This window comes from Rhyacophila brunnea, unplaced genomic scaffold, assembly GCF_057557595.1.
Source record: "Rhyacophila brunnea isolate RB1 unplaced genomic scaffold, BYU_Rbru_1.0 scaffold_11, whole genome shotgun sequence".
NCBI lineage: Eukaryota > Metazoa > Arthropoda > Insecta > Trichoptera > Rhyacophilidae > Rhyacophila > Rhyacophila brunnea.
The window spans coordinates 18,911,416-18,934,144 of NW_028232763.1; the positions used below are offsets into that span (position 1 = coordinate 18,911,416).

Consider the following 22,729-nt stretch of genomic DNA (forward strand, 5'->3'; position numbering starts at 1 on the left):
ATCAAGCTGACGAATTGTTCAATTGAGCCTCAATCCATGCTAGCGAATTTTATCATGACTTTACAGGGTGCTTGTTAAATAATAATAACTGTTTCGTGAAGAAGAAAAAACTTATTAGTACCAGTGGTTTTGTTTAGATGAATATTTCGGTGATTTCTATATCCTACCATATTAGGAATAAATGAAAAGACTCCCACTAGTTTAAGTTTATACTCTTTTATCGTTACAGATTTCTAGGTTTTTATGAAAATTATTATAAACATCGAAATATTATATTGACATCTTGTGGCATAAAATAAAAATTGTTCATGGCCGAAAAAAGGGAATTTTTGAAAAAAAATTCACATTCCGCATCTATTCAATGTTCAATTAAATCAATTAAATTAAAAAAAAAAAAAGAAAAAAGGAGAGCCACTTGACCTCGTCGTATTATTTTATTTGTATTCCATTAGTAACAACCTATCACAGGGGTGAGAGAAAGAGAAGATGTGAAATCCCGTGATTTAAGTTGAGGCGTATACATACTATTACAGTCGCGCAGTAGACAATTTGCACAGTAACGAAGAGACGAAAATGTAATTTTCACGACAAATTTAATGAGAAATTGAGTATTAATTTTCTTTTTGAAAGTAAAAGACACGTATTGCTTAATTTGGAACACCTCAGTGTCCTCAGGCAAATATAATACAAATAAGTTAAATAAATAAAATTAAATAAATAAGTTAAAGAATGATAGTGGGAGAGTGTGGAAGACCGCTGCCAGTTTTGATACTAGATAGTATATCACAGCCTAAACAAACAAAACAATAACAGGGCACAGAATACCAACCCGAGTGAAGAAGTAGTCTAAGGCTCGAAGTATTGAGTTTTCGGTCTCACAGTATGTATTTCAAATACCCACCATTATGAGGAATTAAATGATAGGAATGTTTGCTATTCTCGAGATACTATCATATACTGAGAAAAATAAATAATATATAAAAAGATACAAATTTCATAAATTAGTATTTATTACATATTTTTTTAATTACAAATAAAAAATAATGATTTACTTTCATTGTTGTTTCAGTGGGAGTATCATGCCTCAGAATGAGTGAGGTCAGAATACCAAATCACGTTATACGAGGAAGTCCTGCTCGCCTGGAATGTGTCTACGAACTCGACCAAGACGAGTCACTCTACTCTGTAAAGTGGTACAAGGACGGGAACGAGTTTTACAGATTTCACCCCGAGGACGTACCGCCAGCTATGGCGCTAGAATTACCGGGCATTTCGGTTGATGTAAGTTGGTCATCTATTTATTGAAGTACAAAACATTTGAATCCGTAACATTTATTCCCACGAGAATATTTTACTTAACTACCCATTCTATACTGAAATGAAGTAAACTTTGTCGAAGTTAATCATCTTTTTTGAACGTGATAATACAAAGTGATATAATAAAATATTGATACATGGTGAAAGGTCACCTACTTAACTTAAATTTAAACATATTTTAAACACCCTTTTGAGCTAGACTATTTTTTTAAATGCCCACGGTGGCTGCGCGGCTTAAGCGTTGGACTATAGTATGGACCTTATAGGTTGAGCAACTGGCTGACATCCATTTCTCGTAAAAAACAAAATCTGTCAATACAAACCTCTACTCTGTGGAAGCCCATATGATCCTATTAAGATCGGACATGGTCGAAAGAAGAAGATTTTTTTTAAATAATGCAAAAAAAACACTTATACTTATTAAAAAAAAATGGAGGAACTATATAATAAATACGCATGTACATTTCAAATTAATTTTGAATGGTCATTGCAGTATGTAATCTTAAAATATTGTACATTATTTATACATGCTTTAAGACCATAATATTTAAGTCAAATGTAATACATAATATTAAGGATGCCTAATCATGGAGTGGTTAGATATTCAATTTTATGAATATAATGTATTGAAAATTTTCCGTAAAAAGTTTTGTAATTTTAAAAATATTTATCATTTATTTTAATAAACTATTCTTTTTAATGCAATGAATAATTCGTAAGATTTAAGAATGTAACATTATTTAGTTGAACATACGAAATTTGAAAACACTTCTGAGAAATATATAACCGCTAGAAAACATCTTTTTGAAAAAAAAAATATAACACCCAGCAGGATTCAAAACTGCACCTTCTGTGATTCGCGCTCATGTGCCCTGACTACCAAGCTTTATATTGTGTGTTATCTAATTCCGGCAAGGTTAATGTTAGTAATTATTATTAAGATAACAATTGAGGCAATATTAATACTTTGATTTAAAATACAAAAGCCGATTTCAAAACAGTATTGCAATTTAGAAGAGCTTCGCGAGAGTATTGTAACAACCACTAACTAACTTTGCCGAAATTAAATAGGACGTATAGCTTAGTAGTCAAGACACAAAGACGTGAATTCTAGGGGACGCAGGTTTGAACTTGCTGGATGTCGTATTTTTTTCAAAAAGATTTTTTCTAGCAATTATAAGTATATTTCTTAGAAGTGTTTTTAAATTATGTATATTTATAATTTTCATAATGTTTTTATACGCAGTGAAAAATTTAAATAGATACTTTAAAAGTAAATTTTCAGTTGAGTGCATGTTTTTTAATTTTTTCAATAGACGTACCTAGTACCTGCCCATTATACTTTCTCTTATGATAAGTAAAACAATAGCGAAATAAATGCTTCATAGGATTAAGGCGTTTTGGCTGAAAATCGCGTGTCTTATGTATTTATTTATTTATATTTTTGTCGCAGCTTGAGAATTCAACTGACACCATGGTGACATTGAATGCAGTAAGCCTAACCGCGAGTGGCAGATACCGCTGCGAAGTTCTTGGAGAGGCGCCATCTTTTCATACAGTCGCTGAACATGGTGACATGACAGTTGTAGGTGAGTGTAATCGAATCTTTTTTTATTCAAATTAAAATACTATGGTTTCAATCACGCAGACAAAATAACATGGGAAAACATATTGTGCACCATTCACGATCAATGTGTTCCTGCAAAAATCATGGGTGTATGACAGCAACTATATATGAGGCGCCGAGCGCCAAAGGAGCTCAAGCACCATTTAACAAAAGTGCTACAAAATGGCCGACAAGTTTTCAGTGAATTTATTTTTTTAATTTTAAACTTGAATGTTGAAATAATGGACAATTATTTTGTAAGCAAAGCAAATTTAAAAAGATTAAAGTATTATTTGCAATAATATTTAATGAAAAATATCTATTGGATTCCAAAAAAATGATGTTTGAGCCTCTTTGGCATATAGAAAAATGAAAAAAAGGTGGCACTTGATACTTTTTTTGTTGCATAAGCTTCTGTGGCATTAACATTTTCAAACTCAAATAATGGCATTAATTTAAAAAAATAAATCATTTAAAAATAAGCGTTACTCCAAACTGGCCAAAATAACAAAATCATTATTCAAATTTAACACCATCATTTTTTCTCAAGGATTCGGGTGATTTTTTAAATACTTTTTTTAGTGTATATCAATCGTAACTGGATATAAAACAAGATGAAATTAGAAATAGGAGTTATTTTCCTTCATGGAAGTAAAAGTTTAGTGGACATAATTACTAAAATGACGTTAAAAACCATATTTCAAAAGTAATCTAAAATATTTTAAACAACAGCGTATGTGAAAGAAAAACGGATAAAACATGTTAAACTTACCGCGATTTTCCTCGTTTACAGGTTTAACACACATTGAAACTATTTTTCTAATCCTTCTTGAGCTCATTTTTAGTTTTTTTCACTGTTAAGAACGTATATTCAATAAGAAAAATCTGCCAGCTGTTTTGGTCTCGCGCTCTCCATAGTATAATGGCAGATAAGCTTCTGTGGCGTGCCGACATAACGACCAAAACAATTATGCCACAGAAAATAAATCTCTATTGTAAAATATCTATAATTATTTGAGCGATAAGACTTTGTGGCATGATACATATCGATTTATCGAAAAAACCTACATTCAAATGTCAAAAATCGAAAAGTTGGCGCTTGAGCTCCTTTGGCACTCGGCGCCTCATATATATTTCATTTTAAATATTAAAAAAAAAAAAATATTCGATTTGGCCAATATACAATTCCGCACTCTTATAAACATGAAATCATAAGTATTATGTAAAATATTTGAGTCCAAATTTAATAATATCGATAAGTTAGCGCTCCAATATTGTATTCCAGTTTTTACCAAGATACCGTAATACGGCATCCCTTAATAGCGCCAGTACACGTGTATGGATTTACTACCAGCAATAGAGTGTAAATTAAACTATCGCAATAATTTACACATAGTTTACACACAACAATGCTAATTATCATGTCTATCTCATTCTTCAAGTATCAATGAAACGCGTTGGTTGTTGTTGCATGAAGGTTTTCTATGCTGCGCGATGTTATTCTTATTTTTTCTGACAGATTCGCCACTATCGTCCGTGCGCATACGCAGATAGGTATCGCGCAAGATGCAATTATCACGTGAAAATTCTGAAGCCGCTGAACTTTTTTGATACACGCATCCAGTCTTGCAATTTGCACGATAATACGTATTTACACTTGCTTTGTATTGTTATTGTCGCGATAATACGTACTACTTGCAATCAATAAATCCAAACACGTGTAAACGAGTTAATGCTGTACGTATATGTTTCCATTAATTTTCTCAAAACATAACATCTGTGCACTACCATATAAATATTATATAATATATAGACAGTAATCGTGTCCAGGCAAAAATACTTGCCTCTTTTTATATGGATAGCGAGTCCAATTATGTGTTTGTATAAAATTTACTTTTTCTTTCAACCAATATGTGTGTTTGGACTTTTTAAATTAACAAAATGTATTGAAAATTAATATTCCCGTGTAAAAGCTTGTTTATTCGCACTTAATATCAGTACTTACGGAAGCGAATATTTTTGAATACATATTACATAGACAAATATTGATACGTGTACGTATTTTTTTTCATATTAATCAATATGTATTTCGATGGATGAGTGTACAGATATTTCATGTCCCGTTTATACACAAAAGGCCCATTTTACCACACCTTTATGCTGTAATATTATTTTACGTCTGATTAAGGTATTCATGACATTCAAACACTTTGTCCATTTTGGCTTTGATTTCAATCGATTCGAAATTTTTTAATTCGATTTTCTCAAAATACACAAAACGTGATCTATTACATAATAAGTATTAATCTACATATTTATCAAATAAACCGATGTAAATCAAAAGACATGCATCGTTTATTGTACCACATAATATCATCATTGTATGTTCATTCAATCGATCAAATCTACACTTTATAAAATAGCTCTTTCTATGATGTATTCACGTCTTAATGCATCATAACATGATTTCAAAAATACAGTGATGATGTTAAACATTTATTGATTTTGCCCCACAGAAAATTTTGCAACAGTCATTTGTGTGGTTATTCTTTTCAACAAGCAAAATATTCAACTCGTCAACTGCCTTCTTGTGTGCATGACTTATACATAATTTATTAAACGAAATTAAAAGTTTGACAGAACAGAAGTTTATTAATTTTGTAGAATTTTTAACGAGTATGGCCCCAGTTGAACTCACAATGCGGGTTTTAATTTCAGTTAATGTGCATATTTGCATTAAATATAGATATTATAAACGTAGCACCGTAAACTCGAATACGTACGAAATAATTGTCATATGTGTAATACAAAATAAACACATTTTATCATTTTCTATGCACAAAAACTATTCTTACAAGTATTCAAAAAGCCCAGAGACCATGCAAACAAAACTAATATCACTGTTTGGCTGCACTTTTTGTGGACTGTATTAGACGGGATGAGAGGTGATTTGGATGATGGGGGGGAGTTAAATTAAGGATGCCAGGCACTGACATTTTGTTGATGTTGACTCCATGGTCTTGGTCGTCACCTACTCGCATTACCAATATCGGGCGTTGCTGTTTATTTTGAGTCACTTTGTTGACATGCACTTACTGTGCGTTACGAGGCACTGCACTTCGATACTTTGTAAGCGAATTATTTCTTGATCACACGTCTAACCGCGCTCTTGGGTTGGAGGTAACTAAATTGTTTTATAGCATGCCTTGACGTGGGTATGGAATTTATAGGGGATTGCGCTGCCACAATTGGCCTAACCACTATATATATTTTTAATTGCATAGGAGAGATGAATGGCCGTCTTACTTATCCATCATCACTATTATATTCAGTTAACCCACTGCTAGATGAAGGTTTTCTCTATCTTCTTCCAATCTTTTCGATTCTTAGTTCTTCGCTGCAACATACGTCTACCAAATTTATGAGTTCATCTACCCAGCGATTGTCCACTCACAGCAAAACATACCAGTCCATTGCCATTTCATCTCTTTGGCGACCTATATCGTATGGCGGACTCTTGGCTGCTTCCTTAAATATTGATTTATTTTGTCGTCTTTCCGCGTTATACCCAATACCTTTCTACACCACGTTGCAGTACTTTACTTTACTTTATAATAAGGGTCCATGTTTCATGTTATCTGTATGTGATCACTGGTAACACACATCGGTTGAACACTTATACTACTAGTACTCACATAAGTACTACTGATATATATAAATATTAATTACCATAAAATATATTTATTTATTGGTAAAATGCTTACTATAGCCGAAAGGTAAAATGTCGACTTAAAATGTCGTAGATCGCGAGTTAGAATCCCAAATATGCCTAAATCACATGCCATTTTTTAATGTGTGTTTGGACAATATTGTTTAAGTAGAGTATGGACCTAATAAGTTGAGCCAATACTTGACATCCATTTCTAGTAAAAACAAAAATGTTTTTATAAAACCTTCAATCTGTGGAGGACTATTATTATGATCCTCTTAGGATCAAATATATCTCGTTAATACAGTAACGTCCCACGGATGTGTCACGTTGTTTTGTCATCTTCTAAGCATACCAAATCATTTTTTTTATACAGTTGCTGGAGTTCAACACTATACCATGCTCACAACATATAAAATTTCAGCACTTGACCCGATATTTATTCTGATACAAAAATAATTAGTATTTATCCTATCCCAAACGCAAAACTGTATACCTAATATTATGTTTAATTATCATTCGTATTCTATGCATGATATTTTCATGAAAAATGTTTATTTTTTACACGCTAAGTAGCTTATTGCTATGAATTTATTAACATAGTTTATTTTTTATATTCAGAAGATCTTATTTGACAGCTAATATAATTTACAGTTTTTAATTATATCTTTAAACTAAATAAAACTATTTTAGGTACATACTTTTGTACTTTAGTTAAAGTGTAATGTTCTCTCTTTACTCAAAGCAATTGTGCGGGCTTTATTTGATTTAGATGTGCTCTTTCGCAGTACATATATCGCACCGTGAGTGTAAAACCAAGACATGTGCAAAAGACATAGTTTGGAGATAATAGGGTTTGACGTCTTCGTTTTGTTAGGACAAATAGAGTTTCTAAAAAAAAAACCAAAATATTTGGTTAATATCTACATTATATTGCATGTTCTTTCAGTTACTTCACTTTTACATTATCAAGTTCATGATTTTTGCAGTTGTTTTGCATTTAATCTCGAAATTTAAAAATTTGCACATGTCTTGGTTTTACACTCACGGTGCGATATGTACATACACACATATAATATATATGTGTGTATGTACATATTAGTAGAAAAAATAAGCACATCAATATGAGAATTAAATTTTAATTAAATTTATACAAATGCGACGTAGTACACAGGATGTGTGATAATTTAAAAAGTTTGAAAAAATTAATCTTTTTTAAATTTATTTACAAAGTGCATTATATATGAAGGCCAGTTTCATAAAGAACAGCCACCCCATATAATGAGACATACAACTTTTTCAAAAAATATCTCCTTTGAAATACGGCGCTAATTTTTGACGAAAAAGGGAAAAGAAACAAAGCTTCCTGCGCGCACTAAGTGGCTTAAATAAAAATAAAAAAGTATAAGTATTTTCTTAGGATACCGTCTAACTTTAACAAAGGCATTTTACGAGTAAACGCCAAAGGATATGAGATTTTACATCAAACTCACGATAATACGCCCTTGTAAAAAATTGTCTCAATTTTTCATCTGGTGAACTTTAAAGAGTTTATAGGCTTAATTTTCGGAAGAGCCATCGTAAATGAAATCACTAACTCATAAAAAGTTCTCTCCGTTGCGAAAATGCACAGTCGGCCTTTAGGTTTACGGCTTTTATTATTTTTGAATTTAAATTTCCTATTACTTATAGATGTCGTATTACGTTGCGCATGTCGTCAATATTATGAAAATAGATAGATACTAAAACATGGCTATCATACTTTTAGCACGACGACTTTAAAATAGATTTATCCTTTCTTCTTTGAATAACATTTTTTTACTACAGTTCGTACACAGTTTATTAGGCTTTAAAAATTTCTCATTACTCGATCATAGAAGACATATTTTTATCTATAATCTTTCCCTCTGATGACAAATTTTGCAACGCTGTATTATTTATACTGTACAGCACTTTTACCTGTAACTCGATTTCTATATTCATTAAAGGCTTTTTTTGAAAGTTTGCCTTTTCTGTGTTGCATTTTTAAAACGCCGACTTGATATCAACCAAGGCCAACTTTGAAGTATTTGAAAAATTTGCTGCGTCATATGGAGGACGGAATAATTCAAATCCCTTCTTAGATTCATCACTTTCAACTCCTGACTCCTCTATTTCAGCTGAGTTTCAGTACACAGATACTACAGATGACACTTTATATCATCAAAAATTAATGTCGGCAGAGCAAGTCAATATGCTTCTTTTATTTTTTCTTAAAGCACCAAGGTGCATGATTGCTACATCACTCCCGTGCAGCTTCGTTTCGGGAAAAGGAAGTGTGGCACTAAAAAAAATCATTCTGACACATTTATAGCGTCATGAAAGGCGGTAGTGCACAAATCGTGACTCCATATACATGACGGGTGGAGGTGGGGTAACTCAAACCATATGTACTTTAATAATGTTATACTTTACTCATAATATTATTACTCAGTGTATTTCTGTGTAATTTTTAATGATCTTATTGACCTATATTTTATTTTTTTATTGTTAACACTATTTTTTTAATGTTATGTTGTAAACGCTTTCATTTTGCAAATTATTATGTTCACCAAAAAATCCACATACAATATAAAATACAAGTTGCTCAACAATATGTTCACAATATAATATTATGATCAATCTCTCGACATAAAAAATATGGCTATAAGTACCGATATCACTATTAAATTTACAAAGATAAACCATATTAATTATTGAAACAATCACGTACCTACATATAATATGGTGTAATAATTTTTGTTGATGTGCATTAATGATTTAATAATCATACTATAAAGAATCCTATCAATGAGCTTAGTTCACAACATAAGAAATTTATTTATTTTAAATAATATATAATAACTAAATAGATACTGAAAAACCAATACAGGATAAGCTGCTGCAAGACACTCGCATTGAAAACTGACGATATTCATTTTAGACCCAAAGAATAATCGGGGTGGGGTTATGTTAAGAATGTAACAATACCTATCGAGGCAATTAAATTATATTAATTTTTCCACAGTTAATATAATAACATGTGAGTAATTTTGTACAATATAATACCATACACTATACTATACATAAATATTCTCTTTAAATGGGATAACTTCAGTTCTGTCTGTTACATAAAATTGTGTTTCTAATTTACCTCATTTTACTTCTCATTAGTATCATATAGAGATTTTTTACCCAATTAAACCCAGTATAATTACATACATCTGTCGACAAATAAATAAACAAAGTATGAAAACTGTTTTCAATTAGCATTAAACATGTTTTATGTAAGCTCTGGTATTTTTTTTATTTTACCGCAGATGGAAAACATACTGTGTTAATGCACCACCTAACAAGTAAGGGTGGACACTGGACACGTTTGCGCGATTTTTTTACTATTTCACCGGAAATAAGTAGCAACGCATGGTGTTGTGAAATGTTGTTTTTTCATGATTTCGACTGTAAAGTATATAAATTAAGCTATTAACCCCTAAGCATAGATCGTTTTAAAATGGGGTAATATTTAGTATTCAATTTTCACCAACCGGGAAAATAGAATGATAAATGGTCGATTATGAAAAAAAAGCCAATGGCCAACTATTTCGTGATCGCTGTATCTATGTGTTTAAGTTAATCTGAGCTAAAAAATCCAACTTTTTTATCGAAAGTGGTTACTATAAAATTCGTTAACCCAACCATACGGACGTTTTATCTTGTTACATTCGGATGAAACTACATAAGTATAAATTATTTTGTGAATTCCTATGATGCAATTGTACACAATTCCATAATAAATGTACATAAAACTTAATAAAATATTAGGTTAAATACATATATACCCACACCTATAGAAAACATTATAATTAGATTATGTTTTTTTATTAGTATTATCGTTATTTTTATTTAGTCATTTTGGAATTGGTAAAATGATGACTCAATAGGTACATGTTCAACTTTAAAGTAATGAAATTATTCTATTTTATTTAGGCAGAATTTAAAGCAACTTTTAATCGTTTAAATCTACAAAATATGTATTAGACACAAGTTTTTAAATCAGTTTCTTCTCTAAATACATCCCTAAAGACAATATTTATATTATTTTATAATTATAAGCTGAAGACGTCAGTCTCGTGGTCTTAAGTTATTATATCAGAACTTTAATTAAATGAACTCCAAAAATTTGATAATTTTCACTGCAAATTAAAATTTTAATATCAGTTGGTTAAAAAAATCATTTATCAATTTCTTTTCATTGTATTACACATTTGTGCAATTGAACGTAGGAACATAATAAAACATAGAATGTGTGTTCACATATAGAAAGTCTTTGAAACAATTATAATTTCCATCAATTCCCGGTCGTATTAAACTTGGCTTTTAGGAATACCGTTGAATGCGAATTTACAAATATAAAAATCATAGCTTCCATAAAAAACATCAGACACGAAAAGTATTTCTTCTTTTACGGGTGTGCACTTACATAAAACATGCCACCCTGGTGTGTTTCATACATAACTTAATACAGCAACGAGCTTAAAAGGGGGGGCTGTGTCGCTTTTCGGAAGTCTTCTCTCATTTCCTTCTCCGAGTGCCAGCCGCTCCCCTCCCCCCGGCGTCTTATCCGAGATGAATGTTAAAATTTTAATCTTCATAAAGGAGGCAGAGACGAGCGCCGTCATAACGGCGACTTAATTTGGTTTGGCAATCAAGACGTTAAAAAAAGTGGAAGGCAACTTGCGTAGTGGAAACAACCCCTCCCCCGGCTGTTTCGTTTTCAGCCGGCACGCCACTGGGGTGAACTTTATTCGCGCTTTATGTAATTTTTTATTTGCTAATTTTTTCTGTTAATGTAAGAGGTTGACCTCAAAAAAGGAATGAAATGGGAATTATGATACTGGTTCATTTAACTTTGGAGGAAATATTTAAAATTCGTGCCCTCTTTTTAAAATATTTAAACACTCGCCATACTTTTTTTAATTTGCAAAACATAAATATAATATATTTTAATTAATTATTTGATTTTCTACCATTATAGTTTAATTAATTATATAATGTCGTATAACGACAACGGTTTCAGTGTATTCTAAAAATATGTAAAAGTACATACTTTAATCAAAAAAATATGAAGTTTGCAATTCCAGGATTGCATACAATTTCTCAATTCGAATATTCCGTGATTGAAAATATTTAAATGCTGGAATTTTGGTTTATGCTTTTATTATAAACTTTGTTAGAAATTAGTTTTACATGGTTTTTTTGTAAAAAATCATTTAATACTAATTTGTAAACTTAAAGAAGTGTTTATTACCAAATTAAACAAACACTTTGAAAGAAATGAATATTTTTATAATATAAATTCTTATAATATAAAATGTATGATAAAATGGCGTCAGCTATATAAAATGTTAATATTCAAATATCAGTTATTCATATTAATGTATTTTTCAATCTTCATGTTAAATTTTACCGATATTATTATTTTTCATCATCAGTCAGGATTGTTACATGAACATATTATACTCGTACGTTTATCTAATCCTGGCTACATGGTCGGTATATATGTAACGTTGTAGGTATACAAATATATCATACCAAAAATAGTATATTATTACTAGCTGACCCGGCAAACGTTGTTCTGCCATATAAATTATTTCTAGTGAATATTTTGGTTGTTAAATAAAAAATAACGAATGTATCGTATGTGTGTGGGGATGGGATCTATGACAAAAAGATGAATAGAGCGCTGTAGACGATGATCGCCGATAAAAACAAAAAAACATCAACCATTCATTTTCTCAATTCAAAATGAGTAATGATGTTCATAATGAATGAATTACCTGTGACAGGATCTCGTTGTTTAATGTTTATGCAATATCCGTCTTGTCCCTTCCAGAAAATTAGCGGATATTGGAGAGCGTCGTATGAACGATGTGTGTCAGCGATGAACTCCAGATTATTGTTTCTTCTTCGAATCACGATTTCTCGCGTCGATGTGCGGTCGCCAACCATGATTCCAGCAATGTCGTCAACAACAGGCACATTGAATCGACGCACGTGCTCTCCAGCTGGTGTTTTATCAGTATTGATGACAATAGCGTGATTGTCACATTGCAATTCGTGCATGTGTGCTTTGAAGAATTTCAATAATTCATTGTGCTCATTCAACAGGGCGTCCAGTTCGCCGACGATGCGCCTGGCATTAGGCAAATTGAGGCTATTGTAGCCGCAACGTGCATCCACATGATTGATGTCCTCACCGCCCATGAAGTAGATTTGTAAAAAATTATGTGGTTCGTTTGGCATTGGCAGCAATGAGCCTACTTTGTGGTATACTTGGCCTTTGATTTTGAACGTAGAATGAAATTGTTGACCATTTGCCGCAGTATTGTGAACTATTTCTGTTGCTCCGAAGTCATTTGGAAGCATAAATTGAATGTGCGAATGGACTTCAGGAACAGGTTTGAATCTGTAACCGTGCCGATGAGCAAGCCGTTCAATGGTTCTGGTGGTATCTCAATTTCTGGTAGTTGCACTTTTCCTGATGCGCAACACATCCCGGCTGACTCATGTTTGAATTTGAGCGCATGACAATGGGGGCATTCTTTGTCCATAGCACCAATCAGCACTTTCGGATGAGCGGAATATTCAATATCATCTGGCTCGTACTCGAATCGTTCGACGGCCCAAATGGCCCCCCTTGCGTCTTGCTGGCATTGTGACTTTGATACACGCACAAAAAAATAGATAAATTAAAATAAATCGTACAAAATTTTGCACGCACTGCGTTGTGATATGCCGAATGAAATGTCAAAATGACGCGACGCTTCTCTTGAATTCTTCTCGGACGTAGCGCCATCTGTCATTCAACAACATAAATAATTTCGTTCTGTTTGAAATACGAACGACGGTTAAATTTGTTCATACAAAAATAATAAAATAGCGAATAAAAAATGGGAGGGTGGGGGTAGGAGAGTGAAAATTTTGGGTTATAAGTAATTTTTTATGCCAAATAATAAAAAAAATACAAAAAAAAATTGTCAAAAAAATAAAAGAAAATTTTTCTGGATAGAGATACCCTAATCACCTAGCGATATGAAATATACTTGTTGACCTATTCTCATACCTAACAAATATACATAAAATAATTCATAAAAATCGGTCGAGCCATTTTGGAGGAGTTCGACCACAAACATCGTGACACGAGATTTTTATATATATAGAGATTATGTAGTGGGTATTTATTTTCTCGAGATTACAAGATCGTCAGTTTTATTGCTACACTACTGTCTTTTTCTCAACTCCAAAATATAAAAATATTTCTAACGTGAAAAAAACAGATAGATTATTATATGAAATTCTGAAAAATGTTTTTATGTAAAATTTTTCCGAGAATTAACATGGAAAATACAAAATCTGGGAATTTAATCCTTAATATAATATGTAGATATATACAATAATATAATATCATAATATTGATATTACTATTTTTATTATAATATAATAATATTCTACATTATTTAGTGGTGATAAATATTAGTTCTGTGTGTTAACTGTTACTAACATATGATTATATTATTATTTTTAAGCTATGGGATAATACATATTTTAGTTTATTTTATTTTCTATTACAAGTTATCATTTTGCAATAATTTTAAATAAAATATCGTTTTTGTCATGTTTAACCCATGTTATTATTATTACTATCAGAAATTTTCTTCTGAAATCCAAATTTTGAATTTGTCTAACGAATTATACTGATTTTTCATTTATACCTACAGTTCATACTGAATAAGTTTAAGCACAATTTATTATTACTCAACCAAGACTTAGTAAGTGACAGCTAGGTACACTACAAATATAATAATTTATAAATATAACTATATACCATTTAAATAATTATGTAGCTTAATAAAAATTGACAGATCAATTTGATATAGGTAGCAACCTTAGAAAATTAAATACCATGTTAGGTATATTTGGAGCATATGGGCCACATATTAAAAAAAATGTTTCGAGGAATGGTCGTTATATATTTGTCTAACTCATTTGGAATTTGTATAGGAACAAAACACATATTGATAAGCCAATGTACATTTTTGTGTCCAGCTGCAGGCAGGATTAAACAGATATAATACACTACGTTTTTAAGTTTGCCTACCAGCACATTACTTTGCGCTTGTGCAAATGATAGTGTATGTCTGTATATAGTTTTAAAATATCAATAAGGGAAGTTTACTAAGATGAAGATTCAGAATATCGTAGACGCCTAAGATATATATTTTTGAATAGTCTTGAAACAATATTTAATTGCGTATAAAAGCCAAATTTTTAAATTTGATACGGTCGGGTATGTGAATTTCTTTAAAAAGTTGTAAAAAAATATCAAAAACTATTGTGAACGTGAATAAATCACAGTATAAGTGTAAAATAATCAACAATTATTTTGTCTGTAAGGGTGAAAATACGTGTTTTATTCAAAATTATTAATATGAGTGAGGATAGCAAGACTTAAATCTATTGTAACGAGAGTAACTAAAACTGCATATATTGGTGATTTAATTCATACAAAGCATTTCGAAATTCCTGTATCATAATATTATATGTTAATAAATCTGTTAAATTATATATCTTTTTACTTCGATTGCCTTCAAAAGAAAGTTATGATAGGTTAAACATTATTCATTCAAAATCACACTTGCATAAAATAGAAAACATTACTTACATTTTTTAACTAGTATTAGTATACATTATGAATATAGTATAATGAATGGGAATATTTTGTTTAATATATTATATAAAAGAGTTCCGCGTAAAATAAAATAAGACAACGGTAATCTGCGTACCCGAAAGATTATGTGGAATTTTAAATGTTTGTAGCACTTCCGGCCAAGGGGCCGCGGATATCGGGCGGACGGCGACGCTACCAGGAAGGGGAAACCGCCAACCTGACCTGCAGGTCGGGCCCCTCCAGCCCTGCCGCCGGTCTCGCCTGGTTCGTGAACGGGGAGGCCGCTCACGCCGACATGCTGCGGGGGCCCAGACGCCGCGCAGGACCCAAAGGGATGTTTACCACGTCACTGGGGCTCGAGTTTAAAGTTGATGCAGAACATTTTAAAAATGGTGATATGAAGCTAAAGGTAAGAAAATATAGTTTATATTATTTTGTATTTCTTTTAGATATACTTAATAACCAATGTATTGTCAATGCAAATCATCGATTGTTTTCTATATAAATAGTAATGATAGTTAACAGTTATAACGATCACTCAACTAGGTACATTGTAATATATTGAAGCTTTACTTTAATTATGAATTTTTAGCAATTTTATACATGTTAAAACTCAAATTTTGAATGCTCCTGACGCCATCTAAAAACCTTTTATTTTAGAATTATGAATAACATCTTGACACAAAATCAAAAACTTTCATTTCGTGATGATTCACGAGATTCAGTATGGTACAGATGGCATAAAGAACGAAACCCGATGGATACGGATTTTAGTCCTGTCCAGTTAGTAGCAATACTTATAATACTAATACTTTTATTATTTATGAATTTTTTATGATAATAATGTTTCTGAAGTATTTTGAGTTATGCGCATCTTTTCCAATACTTAAAGATGTCTTTAAAAAAATTGTGTTTTAGCTTGAAGAAGAAATTCGCAAAAAGGAGTTACAAAAATTTAATGTCACCTGCGGCGCATTTTTTATCACACGTTACAATTTTTAAATATTCCGTTGTGCAAAATATGAAAGGTTTTCGTGACTAAAATTAATTGATAAATGCTGCGCTTTGTCTGATTTATTAAGAGGTTACTGGTTAATGGAACGCTTATTACTTATATGTCCCGAAAGGTACGTTTACTACTCACCGTGTCTCGAGTTTTAAGATGATATTCTTCACACATCATCGTTATAATAGTGATACGATTGTAAATGTAGGTCCATTATTTAAGTACGTAATTTCATCTCATTTTATGTATATATTTATTCAATATTCTTCTCATATATAAACAAAATGTCAGCAGAACTGATATACAGTTTTAATTATCATCATTACTAATTTCTAGCAGGTCATTTCCATATTTATTCATTCATTTTCTTTCTTCTTCTTTCATCCTGTCATACCCCATTACTTTCCTCGGTACATTTATAACTCGTATGTTACCCGCTATGCCAGACTTTTTATAATAATTTGTATAACGTAAAATATATTATTAAAGAAAATATTACATTTTCTAAATGATTGTGAATATTATCATGCATTTATATTATTTCCAAAATTTCATGATTGGTTAAATGAATCAAATTTAAAATTATTATTGTTTTCTATTCGTTATTTATGCATTATTTATTCATCAAATAAAAATCAAATCAGACATTATTCTACGTAAAATAAACAAGCACAACGATGCAAAAGTAATATATAGCCGAAAATAATATCTTATCCAGTCTAAAGATTTACCTTTTTTTATTAAATCGTTTTGGCAAAATAACCTGCAGACATTTGCTGCAAAAAACTTAATTCTATGTTATTTTCTGCTTGATATTTCAAAGAATGTATGTAATTTGAGACAAATTGAGAAATGTATAACACTTTTTTCGAATATATATTTCACAGTTGATTTGATACGTTCTGTCGCATAATAAAACAATTGGATTTGGTTTTTTCATCTGTTTTACTAACTCGAACTGTCTTGTATATATATCATTTAAACCTTTCTACCCTGGCTTGAATGTCAAATACTAAAAATAGACTCGCTAAATGGTACAACAATATTATCATCGTATTGCGATATTACAGATAATTTTTATTTAGTTTCATAATTCAAATTTATTTTTAAATAATAATATAATTTAGAATATCGTAACAAACTAAACTTATGATAAAACACTATTATTAAATTTAGTACTGAAAACTATAAGTCTATAGCGTTCCATCATAATATCTAAAATGATAGTTTGTTTTACGTTTTAAGTGCAATTAGGGTCACCTAACACCAAAATACGAAACGTGAAAATATAAAAATGATAATGTTTTAATTATACATGTATAAAAAATACAAAAAAAGATAAATTATATTTTTGAATTAAATAAAACTTAATGACAACTAAATAGCTTTGATGATTTCCCTGAACAATAATATTTTTGATACGTTCACGATGGTCGAGCGGCTTAAGCGTCGGTCTATAACGTCGTGGGTCCCAAGTTCGAATCCTTCTCTGGCATATACGCATATTGTTTTTCAATTTATGTTTGAAACAGATTACAGACCTAATAGGTTGAGCAAGTGGCTAACATCCATTTTTCGTAAAAATCAAATATCTGTTAATACAAATCTCCACTCTGGGAGACCCATAATATAATCCTATTAGAAACGGATATGGTCAAAAGAAATGAAACGTTTTTCTTAGCTCGTATTCTTATTTGTCCGGTGGTTCTTTGTCCGGTACAAATCTTGCAATCGATTTGCAACTAACTTTCCGACTAGCTAGACATTTGAAACTTTTAGAATATATCAGAACACGATGCCAATGCATTTTTTAATAATTTTTAGCCATCTTTAAGCAGAATTGAATTCATTGAAAATATTATAGTTAAAAGTATTTACATATTTTTTGCTTAATTTAAAAAAAAATCAGGTTTTTTTAAAGTGATATAACTGTAAATTATTTTTATTTAATTACATTAAAATTATTATCAGACTATCTGTACCATGCCAAACCCATGTATGTAATTTAATTTTGTTCAGATAAACATATATATACTAATTTATATACATATTTGTAGTTCATACCAAACTACTGATTTCGATGATCTCATAAATTTAATAATAACACAAAAATACTACTAATAATTAAAAATAAAATATATTAATAAGTATGTACTTTTTTTACATATTATGTTAACGGCCCACATGCTCGTCGTAGGTCAAAATTGAGTTTTTATTGTATTTTCAAACCATGATCCTGGACACTCCTTAAACGTTGTATAAATTCTATTTATATAATTTTGAAGCCTTATTATCTTTTATAGTTATTTTAAACATTTGATGACTGCATAAAGTATTTTTGTTACATAAAATAGTATTCTTTTAAACCTCTCGCTCTAATGTATTTCGGTACATGAATGTGCAGTCGTGTTAAGATTTTTTACATTTATTAATTTTTAATCGAATTTATAAAACCATTTGTATAATTTATAACTAGATAATTTTAGTAAAATATTTACGATAAAAATTATATTGATAATCTCTGTGATCCCAAATTTCAAATTTCAAAAAATCGGCAAAATTAACACATTTGAAGATGATTCTAAAAATACTAATTATAAGCTATATTTTTGACCATTCAAGTGTGATAAACATCTTATGAATAATGATTGCTTTATAATAATTATTGACCTAAGAATAAGGTAGTGTTTTTTTGAAATACGCCATTTCTTTTGTCATTCCCCAGTGGTTAAGCTACAACATACGGCCGTAGCCATAAATCGACAAACTATAATTGAAGTAGGGAGTAAAATGATATTGACGCGCGTGTTTGAACATGTACCGTTTAAAAAAAATAAAAAAAAAATTCGGTTCGGTGCAGTCATCAAATGTTTAAAATAAATATTATAAAGGATAATAAGGCTTCAAAATTATTTAAATAGATTATCTACAACGTTTAAGGAGTGTCCAGGATCATGGTTTGAAAATACAATAAAAACTCAATTTTGACCTACAATGAGCATGTCCCCCCTTAAGCACAAAATTTCGTACTAATCTTAATAATATGTAGTATATCTGTATCTTTCCCGTTTTACAGTGCTTAGCCACAATCGCGACAATTTACTGGCGCAGTAATGAAGAGAGTGTGGAAGGGGAACGGCCACAACGAGCTCCAGCCCTGGAAAGCAGGGAGAGCGCAGCCCAAGCGGAAGAAGAGTCCCGAGCTGACAGAGCGCAAGGTTGGTACTAAAAACAAGATGGGATCAAAGAAATGTGATCGATGCTTCGCCAACCCACTGCCCCACTGCCTTAATAACATAACATTCAATTAAATCAAATACACAATATCTCTTAGTACTAAGTATAGTATAACTACGAATCGTTTAAAAATAATTGTGAATCTGAGGATTAAAGGATTCAAAATGCATAAAAAATAGTTTTGAGTAAATCAACCATCAAAGTAAAAAAAAATATATATATATATTCATCCTTCATAACCATATTTAACAATGAGGTCTGGTTCATAAACTATGCACTAATGTTATGTCATAATAAATACAAATAGTTAATTAGTATTTTTATTGTTTCAAGGAGCATGAGTCAGGTTAAAAATTAAAAATATATTCTTTCTTTTTTTTGACCATGTCCAATCCTAATAGATCATATGAACCTCCACATAGTAGAGGTTCGTATTAACGGATTTTGTTTTTTACGAGAAATGGATGTCAGCCACCTGCTCAACCTATTAGGTCCATACCCTGACTCACACACAAATTGAAAAACAATATATGTACTTGCACAAATTTTGGAATAAACTGCTTATAACTTTTCATCCAAAGGAATTGCACTGTTAAATCTTTTTGAAAATTGCTTCTATCTTATATGTTTCCTTATATCACATATACCTCTTTAATTCCCATCCTATGTATAATTAAATATACTGAAGTTTATTTGAATAACCTTTTATTAACCACCGGGGTTAATTTTTCTATGTATTTATAAAATATAATTATGTATTTTTTTCAAAATTACCTATATAGTATATTATTCAATGACGAATGTTGTGTTCTTACCTACGTTAAAACTAAAATTTATATAAAATGATTATGACACCGTCTATGAATCAATGTTAGTAGCATTGTTAATAAATTGATCTAGAATTACAAAATATGGTATAACATATTAGCGGATCTTGTAATAATACCTAACATTCATAGTGTTAATTTAAAATTACATATATGTATATTTCTATATTAGAAGATTATAATGATGAAACAATTAATATAATATTTAAGGTTACTGATTAAATCACCCACGATGACCGAGTAGCTACCGCGTCTACCTAAAAAGCTGGAGTCCCACTACAATATTCAGTTGTTTATATCAATAAATTAAAAACGAAATTCTTTATTGACGATATAGACTAGGGTTTCCCAAACTATATTCCGCGGAACACCAGTGTTCTGCCGAACCTAAATAGGTGTTCCGCGACAATTTGGTAAGGTTTTATACACTTTTTCAATATTTTCTGAAAACTAGTAAGGACGATTCCTGGATTCGGAATCCATTTTCCGTGACAGCTAAATCAGTAGGTTTAAGCGCAAGTGACTATAAAAATCTTATTGATTTAATTAATGACTCTGATTTGAAGATCAGCCTTTAAATGATTTCTGGGTGAGTTTGTCAGAAGAGTACCCCCAATTTTTCAAAACAAGCTCTTATTGTTTTCATGGCCCCCACAAGGGGATGCTGACAGGGTTTTAGCCTGGGAACACGAGCTCTGGGTAGGCCCGGCATGGCGGGTTGACTAGATAAGTAAGATAAACACACATCACAAATTTGCTTTAATAGTTTAAAAAAAATTGCCTTCGGCGCTATTATACTTCATGACTATTCAAATTTGTTAATTTTAAATTATATAATTGAACGATGTATTTTTTTATTATTGCGTATTCTACTCAACAACTCCATGATGAAAGTAGATGTATTAAAAATAGAAAAAAAATAGTTAATAATACACTGAATAAGGGCCCTTAATTTGAGCTGTAACAAAATTTGAAAATTGTTAATGTGATGTGTCACACTGCCTTTAATATTAGAGATAAGTAGGTGGCCCGCCAAAGATCCTAGCCTAAGGGCCCGCTTTAGGATGTGGGGGCCATGATTGTTTTACTTCCGTTTCCTACTACCAATTTATCCGAAGCGGGATTTTCTATTTATGCTGCAACGAAGTCAAAGTACAGGAACAGGCTCGACGCCACATTAGATATTAGAATGCAACTTACCAATATTATGCCTGATATCAAGAAGATATGCAATTCAAGGACTCAAAATTATCAAAGTCATTACCTAAGTGCTTTATTTATTCATATGTTTATGTTTATATTAAATTATAGTTGTATACTTAAAAATATGTAATTACTAAATAAATAATGTGTTTTAATAACATTTTTTTTTAAATTCTAACTAAGTAGTAGGAATTAATCTAAAAAAAGTGTTCCGTTAAAATTTCCGGGTTTGCAAAGTGTTCCGTTGCAGAAAAAGTTTGGGAAATAATGATAGACAATGATTAGGCATATAAAATTCTAACAAATTAGGTTCTCAAATACAAATCAATTAAATTTACATAAATTTTCAGAAAACATTAGTTTAATCGTATTCGCAAAGTCTGCATACAATGAATATTAATATTTTAATTAAATTAATTTTAAATATTCATATATATTGTACGCATTACATATTATATATCTAAAATAATCATGTCCGGTTTTGTCTAACCCAAAATAAAATTATGAACAAATACAAAATATACAATATTTCCGCTATTTATACCGACAATATATTAAAAGCAAAATAATTTTTATAAATTTTCAGAAAACATTAGTATAAGCGTATTTACATAAGCTGCAAATCACTAATATCACTATTTCAGTAATGCAAGTTATGAAAAATGCATTAATAAAAGGGGAAGAGGGTTGCATTAATATATTACCAATATTTATTTAATGCATCTCAAGTACCTAAATACGATGTTCTCTGAAAAGCTATTTTTTGAACAAAGTTTTTTTTTGAATTTTATTTAATTTCCCTTCATTGTGTCAATACAAAAGTTTTATCTTGAGTGTACATAGCAGAGCAGCTTTAACATTTTATATGATGTATCAGTGTTCAATTAAAACGACAAAACCAATCCTGATTATTATTATATCATGTGAAATAAGTACTATACATGGTATTTTATTTTTATTAATACAACGTCTTTCCACAGTACCTAAAGTTATTTATGTTTATTTATAAATTTATTATTTTCTTAATTTTATTTTTATAAACTTACTCTAGTGTAAGTATGCAAAATGTAAAAAAAAA

At 30.6% G+C, this 22,729-nt stretch overlaps 1 protein-coding gene across 1 annotated transcript in view; it reads left to right on the plus strand.

Annotated features, from left to right (window-relative positions):
* Positions 1–22,729, plus strand: part of LOC147078446 (cell adhesion molecule 2-like) — an 81,705-nt gene that overhangs the window by 46,241 nt on the left and 12,735 nt on the right. The window contains exons 2-5 of the mRNA XM_085957116.1: positions 1,070–1,281; positions 2,771–2,906; positions 15,528–15,787; positions 19,461–19,602. Coding sequence (XP_085813242.1) covers positions 1,070–1,281; positions 2,771–2,906; positions 15,528–15,787; positions 19,461–19,602 — 750 coding nt within the window. The remainder of the gene's footprint in view (positions 1–1,069; positions 1,282–2,770; positions 2,907–15,527; positions 15,788–19,460; positions 19,603–22,729) is intronic.